Source organism: Macaca thibetana, unplaced genomic scaffold (assembly GCF_024542745.1).
Source record: "Macaca thibetana thibetana isolate TM-01 unplaced genomic scaffold, ASM2454274v1 unplaced_scaffolds341, whole genome shotgun sequence".
NCBI lineage: Eukaryota > Metazoa > Chordata > Mammalia > Primates > Cercopithecidae > Macaca > Macaca thibetana.
The window spans coordinates 1-11,614 of NW_026089130.1; the positions used below are offsets into that span (position 1 = coordinate 1).

The window sequence follows — 11,614 nt, forward strand, 5'->3', positions numbered from 1 at the left end:
CATCTGTATTAGATGGGACGCTGAACTCTCTTGCCAAGCTCCAAGAAAGATTCACAGCGTCAATCTCTGGGGTTCTTGAGAGGAGGACTATGTAATGCACAGAAAGCAAACACACAAACAATTCTCTGTTTAAAATGCAGCTATCAGAATATCTCAGGATCCTAGTAGACATGCAAATAAGGAAATAAGTAGCTATGTGACTAAGCTGCCCCTCATACACTGAGAATTTTAGGTCTCAACAATTTCTATGTCCAGTTGATGCTCAGAACTACTCAATATTACAGTGAAGATTGTACTTCAGAATTGGGGTGAAAGCAAGATTCAGAGAGAACATGCTTCCCTTAGAATGACAGGTGTTCCAGTTTCCCCTGTAATGCTCCTTTCTTACGCTAATGTTCAATGACCTCAAGGATTTTCCTTTCAGCTTAATTCCTGAGGGGAAAAAACATAAAAACAAAAACAAACAAAACAAAACCACAATGACAAAACAAAAAGCTAGGCTTCTTCTTGAATGAATCTGCACATACATTTGTGTAAATAAAAGTGAATTTCCTCCCACACTATGGCCACAATCATGGGTGGGTGACTGAAATTTTACCTGAAGTCAGAAGGTAGTTGAGCAGGACACACGGTAAATCAAACTAATGTGGCTAGAAAAAATGGTGAGTTAATTATATACATGGATTCCTGGAAAGCTGGTTGGGTAATGTCCTAGATAAAAAAAAAGATTGGGGCTCGGTGCGGTGGCTCACGCCTATAATCCCGCACTTTGGGAGGCCGAGGTCTGGGCGGATCACGAGGTCAGGAGATCGAGACCATCCTGGCTAACACAGTGAAACCCTTTCTCCACTAAAAATACAAAAAATTAGCCGGGCGTTGTGTGGGGGGCGCCTGTAGTCCCCAACTACTCAGGAGGCTGAGGCAGGAGAATGGCCTGAACCCAGGAGGTGGAGCTTGCAGTGAGCTGAGATCGGGGGGGGGGGGGGGGGGGGGGGGGGGTGTGGGGGGGGGGGGGGGGGGGGGGTTTTGGGGGGGGTGGGGGGGGGGGGGGGGGGGGGGGGGGGGGGGGGGGGGGGGGGGCCCACTGCATTCCAGCCTGGGTGACAGAGTGAGACTCCGTCTCAAAAAAAAAAAAAAAAAAAAAAAAAGAAAAGAAAAAAGATAAAGGAGATTGGAATATCAGAGACAAGTAGCTCTAGAGAAGAGACATGTGAATGCACTCCTGTGAGTAGGAAATTTTGGGTGCAGAATTTTGTTTATTGAATCAAAACAGCAGAGAACATCTGCCATAGGTGAGGCATCAACAAACCACCCATACTCAAGACTCATCCCCCTCTAGACAGACCAACTGAAACAAGGCTTTTCTCTTAACTCCCACAGTATTTGCATAATACATTTTTATACAAAGCAGCCATGGTGACGTGGTGGGCACGTGTGCAACAAATGAGTCATACCTTCCCATGACCATTGTTACCTGTGCTGATCCAACTATTGCCACTTCTGGGTACCTGACTCCCCACAGCAGAAACAAATACCGTCAGACATTTGGTAATAATTTGGCATATTGGATCACTTTCCGTGGAGGTGGCTGTAACACATTTGTACTAGGATTCTTCTGTATTCTAGATAAATGTTTGTCTTTTCTACTGACCTATAATTGACTATTACAATGCTCAGAGAATGTATGTTTATTGATATGGGGAATCTTTCATAATCAGGGCACTACTATGTGGGAAAAGGAATGAAATAATAGACACAAGATCATGGCATCTATTCGTCCTATCAAATATTTCACCCAAGAAAGTCCATTTGGGTATGACCTTTTACTGACTTCAGACACTATCCTTCAATATGTGCTGAATCTTTAAACTGATGACCATGTTAACATGAAGCAATGGTTTAGGAAGCCCTAGGGCAGAAATAGGAGCAACCACTCTTATAATTCACAGGAACAGAGCTGGGTTACATGGGTTCCCACTCATGCAATTTTAGACCCTGCTGACCACAGGGCCTGATACACAGGAGTGGATGCCTTTACTCGTTTCCTCAAGTAGAATATATAGGAATATTCTAAAAGTGAAACCTAAAGCTATGGTCATGCAGGGTTCCCCCTTGCCAATACACACAAGGGCAACCAAATAATTACCTATTTTAGCAAAGTTAAACAATGAGGCTATCATGAAGTGATAGTTTTCTGTTCCTTATTTGTGACAGAGTATGTCAGGGAATATGTCTGGACTGAAAGACATCATAGAAGATGCCCTGGGTTTTATATCCCAGTGTCACAGGACACATGGAACTAAAGTACTGGAGGACTTAAATACAGGAGGACAGTGCTAGAGGGAGCTGGAACAGAGGCCAGGCTGCTCTGACCAGCCCCTCCCTGTTTCAGAATGTTACATTTCCAACACATTCTACAATTATTCTTGAGAAGTGTAAGAAAGAGAGTGGGGAAAACCAAGTGAGTCCAGGACCATCGGAGGACTGTAGTGAAGTCATCCCCAAACCCAGACATCCCCCTTAGAAAGCTATTCCATTTTATATGCCCACCAACCACCCTGAACTGGAGGCGGAGGTGTATCTTGTCAGACTGATGAAGCACCTTGACTAACACAGTCTCAAAGCAACATCATTGAGCCAGAGCCAGAATAGATTTCACTGGGCCAAGGAAAACTAGTACCAGAGGCAGGATGATCAGGCCCACCTGAAGCAGTTATGTAGCCCAGGATCCCATGTTCCACAGAAGAATTAGCTAAAAGAGCGGAGGAAGAATCCATCAGGTGGGCCCGTTTTCTGCAATTATGAGCCTGTTTCCAGATCTTGTGTGTACAGCTCCCTGTTACATTGTTAGTAGCATCCAGGGGTGGAGAGGATGATATTACTCTCAATATTGCGGGGGGTGTACATCCCCCATTATATTGTTGGCAATATCCGGGGGAGAGAGGAGATGATATTACTTTCAATATTGTAAATGGCTTTTGTGTACAGCTGCCTGTGATATTGTTCGTAATATCTGGGGCGGGAGGGGATGATAATATTCCCAATATTGAGAAGGGTGTACACCCCCCTGTGATATCATCTGTAATATCCAGTGGGAGAAAGGAGATGATACTACTGTCAATATCATAAGCAACTTGTGTGTACACCCCCCTGTGATATTGTTTGTAACATCCAGGTGGGGAGAAGATATTACTCCCAATATCGCGGAGGATGTAAACCCCCCCTATGATATTATTCGTAATACGAGTGGGGGAGAGCGTGATGTTACTCCCAATATCGCGTGAGGTGTACACCCCCCTGTGATATTGTTCGTAATATTCAGAGGGGGAGAGGATGATATTAGTCCCAACATAGCAGGGGCTTTTGAGTTAATGTTGAGATAAGCTGAGACTATGGGGGACTGCTGGAAAGGCATGATTTGTTTTGAAATGTGAATACATGATATTTGTGAGGGGTCAGGGTCAGAATGATATGGTTTGGCTCTGTACCCACCCAAATCTCATCTCAATTTCCCACAGGTTGTGGGAATTTATATAACCACAGGTTTTATAAAGAGGAGTTGCCCTACACAAACTCTCTCTGTCTGCCACCATCCATGTAAGATGTGACTTGCTCCTCCTTCTACCATGATTGTAAGGCCTCCCCAGCCATGTGGAACTCTAAGTCCATTAAATCACTTTTTGTTGTAAATTGCCCGGTCACAGGTATGTCTTTATCAGCAGGGCGAAAACAAACTAATACAGGATTTAGAGAAATTTTGAATTTTAATGGCTTCTTGATGGATTTACCCATTTATTGTTAGGAAACGCCCATTTTTATCTCTTGCATTAAAGTCACAACCAATTTCTTTTGCTCAGTTTTTGCATGATATGTACTTATCATCCTTTCATTTTCAAAGCCATTCTATATTCTTACTATGGTGTATATTTTATGAGTAGCACACATCTTTGATTTTAATCTTGTCTGATAATTTTATGATTTACTTGGAAAAATTTGTTTATTTATGATGCAATTATTTGTAAAGTTAAGGTGAAACCTACCACCTTGTTTCCTCCGATTTTCTTGATTCATGCTTTCATTTGAATTAATCAGTTTAGTTATAGTTTTTTCTTATATTAACTTGCTAAATATGCAAATGTATTATACAGCAGACATCCTCAACTTATTACTGCTTAATACACATTTAGTGTATTATAATTTCTCTCTCAAATTATTCGTAGGTAAATGACAGAAGCAGAATCAACTCTTGGAAGCTCACCTATGTCCTGCTGGGTTGAACTGGAATGTGTGATATGACCTAAGGTTTATCTGGACATGAACTTCTCTAACCTTGGAATCACTAAGGACCTAGAGGTCTGTGTGATGCAGCACTTCCTCAGGAGCTTGCAGTGACATCAGGGCCCAGGCCTGAATGCCAGGCAGGGATGTCTCAACTCTGTTATTCTTCCCAGGAAATACAGGATTTTAAGTTCCTATCAGCTGCAGCAGCCTTTGCATGACAGAGTCTGCAGAATGGAGGAGGTCCACCTGCGCTCTGAGCAATGAGACATGAGAGAAGAGAAATGTGGTGCCTGAGGTGTAGCTAAGAAATTTGTGGTCATGAGCCCTCAGCTGCACCAAGTCCTCTGTGTTCTCCAACATCTTCCTCTTTAGGCATCTAAGAGAATCCACAGTGCCTGCTCTCTACAGAAACAACACATCTGTGCAGCTGGGCCACAGCAAGCAGGGAGGTTTGTGTTCAGGACTGTCCCATTGTGGGAGGATAATGTGTACTTTGCTGGCAGTAATAAACCCCAACATCCTCTGCATCCACCCTACTGATTTTAAGCATGAAATCTGCCACTGACCCACTGCCACTGAACCTATCCAGGACTCCAGGGTCCTGGTTGGAAATCAAATAAATCGGGAGCCATGGAGGTTAGCCTGGCTTCTGTAGGTCCCAATTCAAATAGGTGTATCCATTACTGTGAAGGGGGCTGTGACTGGACCTGTAGGAGATGGAGGCCGGCTCACTAGGGGTGATGGGCAAGGAGAGTGGAGGCTGGGTCATCACAGCATCTCCACTGGATCCTGAAATAATAAGAGAGAAGTGCAAGGTTATGTGCAAACATTGTGAGCCATTTTAATCATTTTCTGTCTGTTATTTATGCTTTTCTAAAGTATTTTGTGTGTGTGGTTATGATTAATACTCCCAAAACATACAGGTTTAAAAAGAACCAAGATTTGCAAGGCACAAAGGGGCCTCTAGAAGTCACCTACCCCATTCCCCTCTTTCTATGTCACAGCTTTCACTAAAATGCATGTCCTTGCTCCTTCCGGAATCTTCCTCACTCACAGATCTAGACATCACATGCCCCATCCTGGAGAACAAGATGCATCTAACATGAGGACAGGACACACATGGGAGGCAGTGAGGCCCCCAGGGCTCACCCTTTCACCCCATTCTCTTCCCTCTTCTCCCTTCTGTCCTTACCAGGGACCCAGAGCATCAGCAGCCCCAGGAGCTGAGCAGGGAACCTCACTTTGAGAAGGTGAACTGAGGAGTCCAGATCAGTCAAGTCAAGGTTAGAGCTGAGCTTTTATCTCAGACTCACAGGGAAAGGTCCTCCCTAGCAGACAGTATGCAAATCCCCTGGTGGGTGCAGTGGGGTGGAAAGAGCCAAGGGGAAGGTGGAGGCTTCTGTTGTGAGAAAAATGAATTAAATATTTTTTATGCTTTAACGGAAATCAAGAGAGGTAAAATCTGGGAATGCTATGGGAAAAGAAAGAAGTCACAAGGCTATGATTTCTAATTTGATATTAAAATATATCCGCTCTGCTGATTTTTCCCTCCAGAATGTAACTACTGATATACATTTAACCAAAGTCACTGTTTCAATTGTCATTTTATGAACTGACACCCTGTGTGCACAGTTTCTAAGTAACTGGGAAGCCAGACCATCATTCCTATGGGTGAAGCCAGCAAGTGACTGTGGATGTGAACAAATGTGAGTTTCATGTACTCGTCTCCAAAGCCACGGGCCGCTGATCTGGGGAGAACCTGCAGACATTTCACTTTCCCATGCCCAGATGAGAGGACACCTTGATCTGTGTTCTTCGGATGAACTCTAAAAACTGGATCACATTCTGAAGCTCTAGTTCACACTTCTTTTCTTTGCTACAGGGACTCTCTCACTGACATGTATTGTACCCTCTGCATAGAGCAGTATGTGATACATACAACTTGTTTTCTACTAAATACCCAACAATCATGTCATTTATGAGTCTTCCATAGGTATTACCTGCCCTATGGCTATGGGGTCTTCCAAAAGAATGGGCCAGAGGTGGAGCTGTGAAACTGTAGCTGGATGAAAAGTGTAAGCTTCAAATAGGATAAAGAAGTGGTGATAATAATAATATTCCAAATTAGTCTGGGCTCTTGGCTGTGAATACTGGTACGGGGGAAACTGTCTAAGTTTGGTATTTTTTTGTCTGTTTGTTTTTGTTTTTTTCAATTGATAAAACGGCCAGAGTAAAGTTCACACATCTTGAATGTGCAACTGAAAAAAGTTTATGTGTAATTCATTGTCTGGATGGAATGATAGAGTATTTCACATTCCCTTGTGCTTCCCTCATGGACCATCTTTGTCGGTTTTCACCCCTCCCACCCAGCAAAAGTAACTGTCTTTCTGACATCTACACAATCATTTAGGTTTTCCTGTCCTGAACTTTACATAAATAGCACTAAGGGTATTTTTTATCTTTTTAGCCTTAGTATTGTTCCTTATTATTTCGAGGCCTTCATTTCTTCCAGTGGAACCAAGGTCCTGTCTGATGTCATTTCCTGGTATTCTGAAGGATTTTCTCTCAAATGTCTTAAAAGACATAGCTGTTACGAATGAATCTAATTTGTTTATTAAATAATTTTTTTTGTTTTTTCTTTAGATTCAAAGGATATTTTCACTGGATATAGATTTCCTGGTTGCCTTTTTTTTTTCCTTTCAGTATTTAAATATGTCATTTCACTGCTTCTATCCTCTATTGGTCTTGACGAAAACTTAGCCAATGGCTATGTTGTTTCTCCGTATATAGTGTCTGCTTTCATTCTTGATGCAATGAAGATTTTCTCTTTGTCTTTCAAAATTTTAATATAAGGAGTTCAGTTATAAATTTCTATTGATTATCTAAAAGGATTTTACTGAATTTTTTCATCTGAGAATATTTTTTTATTAATTTTAAAAAGTTTTTGTCATTATTTCTCCAAATACTTTTTCAGTCACTTTCTCTGTCTCTCCTTCTTTGTGACTTCCATTATACATTTGTTGGTATCTTTTACTCTGAGCTCTAAATCCCTGAAATCTTCTACCATTTTTTCTAAACGTTTTCTTTAGACTCAATAATTTCTATTCCTCTATTTTCAAATTAACTGATTGTTCTGCCATCTCAAATTGCAATTAGACCTAGCTAACAAATATTTAAATTGGGTTATTGTACTTTTCATTTCTAGAGTTTCTATTTGTCCATTTTTTAATACTTCCCATTTCTTTTCTTGAGGCCCTATTTGCTGAATCTTTTTTAAATGTTTTATTTTTTATGTCAATGATCCTAGTTTTAAAAATAACTATTTGAACATCTGCATATTAACTGCCTTGCAGTCTTTGCTAAAGTCAATATTTAGGAAAAGTTAGAATCAGCTTTCATTGACTGTTTTCTGTTGTTATTATTGTAGTTGCTTTATTTTTGTTCCTTCAATATAGTTCATACTTCTCTGGTTTTTTTTCAGGATTTTTTAAACTGTAAACTGTACATTTTTGATAATATATTACAGTATTTCTCTTTAGATTATCAGTTTTTTAAATTTAAATTTAACTTTGTTTAGAAACAGGGTCTCTGTCATGTAGGCTGAAATGTGGTCGTATGATCATAGCTCACTGCAGCCTCGACCTCTTGGGCTCCAGTGATCCTCCAGCTTCATTCTCCTGAGTAGCTGGGATGTAGGTAAATGCCACCACTCTCTGCTCTTTTTAAAAAACTTTTGTAAAGACAAGGATGTCACCATTTTTATAGCCTGGTCTCAAACTCCTGGCCTCAAGAGATGCTTCTGCATCAGTCTCTCAAAGTACTGGGATTACAGGCTTGAGCCACCATGTCAGGCCTTGAATTTGCTTAGTTTTTCTGAGCATTTTTAAATTTTCTTGTTAGTTACTTGTCTGAACTGACTGATAGTACCTGACTTATGGGAGTTGGAGTTATAATTTTTTCACTTTGAGATGGTGTGTGGGTGATATGCATTCAAGTAGAAATAGTACTTCTAGTATTCCTACCACTATTCTATTTTCTCTTTCAGTATAGTATCCAATAAATTACCTAAGATATTCAACACTTGATTGTAAGATAAGCTTTGTGTTAGATAATGTTGCCCAACTGTAAGCTAATGTGAGTGTTCTGAGCACATTTAAGATAGGGTAGGTTGGGCTATAATAGTGAGTGGATTAGAAATATTAAATGTATTTTCAATGCTTGATATTGAAAAATCTGTATCTCACATGGTGTTTGACCACTGATATCTCTGCTTCTTTTTATTCTTAAGATTAATCTTTAGTTTGAATTTATAGGAACCACACATGTATCTGCACAGCTTAGTGGTCAACAAGGATTTGAGAAGAAGTTTTGCTCAAATATCTGGAGCTTATACATCTATCTTCTGTCAATCCATCTGTGTGTAGTTTAAAAAACACAAGCAAAATGCAGCTAGCTTTTACCTCCCTCTGGTTTTACTTTGCACCAGGCACTCCTGGGTCTCATCCCTAGAATATATAGCTACTAAGTCACCAGGAATGTGTACAGAGATTGTTTCAGCAATATGGCTCTGTCTTATCCAGAAATCTGCTATTTACTGTCAGCAGATGTACTACTTGTCCCACACAAGGCACCATCTTGCACTAGCAAAGCTGTGGGCTTTTTCTGTTTATTTTTTATAAAGTTCTCCATGTTTAACCGGAAACACTGAAGAAATTTACTCCACTCCTTGGCTTTACTCAAGTCCACCCCCTTTGGCAGCAAGCTGCTAGTTTTATTTGCTATGCTCATATTGGTAAGGCTTCAGTTCTGTAATTCATGCTGACTGAGCTGAGGGTAGAAGGGTGCTGTCACAGGCAACAGGCTACAGAGTTTTTCTGTCCTTCCTCAAAACACTAGTACTTCTTTTTTCTATAAAGAATATACATCTTTAATTATTTTATGCTTTGCTAATTTTCAGTGCTGAAATAGCTTTAATTTTTAGCTTTACATTTGTATGTGTGTTCGTTGTTGATTTTTGCAGAGAAGATGTATTACACTCTTTGTGATGCCATAAACAGAGATGCCTTCTCAAATACATTTAAATGAACATAATAGCCACCCTGAAGTGGAATAAGATTAAGGACTAACACAAGTAATTTTCTATTGGAGAAATTGAACTCTGCACCCTCAGTTTAAAGAGAAACCAAGGTCTTCACAAATAGAGAACCCTGATCCCTAGATTTCACAGTCATGAAGGAACACACTATCAATTTTTAAGTTGCCTTCTTAGAACTGAGCAAATTAGTGATTACACTCGACATAATGAGAGCTATGACTGTCTTTAATCGAGATGAGAATCAGACATAGGAAAAGGTGCAAAATAGGAGGAAACTTGCGGACTTTTTTAAAAAACATCTTTTTCTTATATTTTTAGTTTCCTGTGTGTTTGTACGAGTTTTTAATTTATTTGGAAATATTTTTAAACTTAAAATTTTTAAAATATAGGAAAGATGCTTCACATAGACTCCTCCTCCAGCTTGCTCTAATGTCAGCATCATGCATAATCACAGTGTAAGTATCACAACCGTGAGATGAATATAGATATAATGTTATTAGTTAACTCCTTTAAAATACCATATGGATTTCACTGATTTTCCCATTAATCCCTTTTTTTTATATTACAAGATAAAATTCAAGTTTCTTTATTTTATTTGCTCATCTTGCCCTTAATATCTTTAAATCTTTGACAGTTTTTCACTTTTGTTTCTCGTTCACGGCCGTGAAACTTTTGAAGATTACTGGCCAGTTATGTTGAAGAATGTCCTCCCAATTGAGTTTGTATGATGTTTACTCTTGATTTAATTCACAGCTTTAATTTTTGGCAAGAACAATACAAATAAGATGTACCCTCACTGATTCATAGCAGATGTTACATAATGTCAACATGTCTTATAGGTAGTAATAAATGTATATGATCAATGAAATCCTTTTTGGAAGGACGAAAACTAATGAAAACAACTGCTTCTATCCCTCTTTCTACTTGGTCATTTGCAGACGTCAATTAGGAATAGTCCATTTCTTCCTTTTCTAGTATGTACTTTATTTTTTACAGACTTTAATCCTTTTACAAGCTACTGAATCTTAAAGAAAATTGAAGAAATAATTTAGATCACTTTTCAATGGCCAAAGTTTTCACAATAACCAATTGCCACTGAAATGTTGATAGCCTGAAGACAGAAAAAGAATGGGATTTATTCAGCCATGGTAGTATCTTCGCATGAACAGCTTTTACTGAGTCAACTATTTGCATAAATAAATAGAATTTTCTACTACTTAGAATGTTGTAGAATTCGAATGGAGCAGTGCAGCATGCACTGAGCTATTTCTACTGGGAAAGTGAAGAACCACTGGGGCTATTTAAGGATTCACACAGTGAGACATTATTTCTGGAAACCTGGGATTCTGGTGCCTCAGTTGAAGAGAGTCCAAGAATCAAAGTGCAAATTGTTCAAGGATTTTTTTTTTTAGAACCACAAAATGTCCAAATAGAGCAGAGATGCTAAAACTGTGTGGCCAACACACTAGCTGTCAGTAAAGGAAGCAGCTGGTATAATCAGTAAACACTGATGATTTGTTGAGGTTTTTTGTTTCAGGTCGAATCACTGTGTGAGGGCCAGTTTATTACTCTGCTGACAGAAATAAACTGCAACATCTTCAGGCTCCAGGCTGCTGATGGTGAGAGTGAAGTCTGTCCCAGACCTGCTGCCACTGAACCTGTCTGGGATGCCAGTGGCCCTGCTGGATGCACCATAGATGAGGAGCCTGGGAGCCTGCCCAGGTTTCTGCTGGTACCAGGATAAGTACCTGCTAACGCTCTGACTGGCCCTGCAGGAGAGGGTGGCTCTTTCACCTGGAGACAAAGCCAAGGTGGCTGCAGACTGTGTCAACACAATTTCTCCGGTGGTATCTGAGATTGGAAAGAAAAACAGAAATACACTCAAATAATCTAGATCAAACCCACTCTGTCTGAGTAGTGCCAAACTTGTTGATCTACATTGATTTTAATTATATTCTTGCTGAGCAGAGAGGTGTCAGGAGTTTTCAGCAATGTGCAAAACCACCTCATGTTCCCCTCACCTGGGAGCCAGAGTAGCAGGAGGTAGAGAAGCTGCACTGGGGCTTCCATGGTTCCCTCTGGGTCCTAACTGAGCAGTTCCTCCCCAGAGCTCTGACCCAGGCATTGATATGGGCTCTGGAAGGTAGGGCAGCTGGGAGGGACATGCAAAGCAGCTGGGGTGGGAGCAGGGCTTCCAGCTGCAGGGACCACCTGCTTCTTCCTCTCTGCACTGAGCAT

At 40.4% G+C, this 11,614-nt stretch overlaps 1 gene segment (V, D, J or C); it reads right to left on the bottom strand.

Annotated features, from left to right (window-relative positions):
• Nucleotides 1–10,452: 10,452 nt before the first annotated feature.
• LOC126947444 (immunoglobulin kappa variable 3-11-like) lies at nucleotides 10,453–11,446 on the bottom strand. The segment is given in 3 exon segments: nucleotides 10,453–10,487; nucleotides 10,955–11,227; nucleotides 11,398–11,446. Coding segments are annotated over 3 exon segments (357 nt in total).
• Between the last annotated feature and the right edge of the window lie 168 nt (nucleotides 11,447–11,614).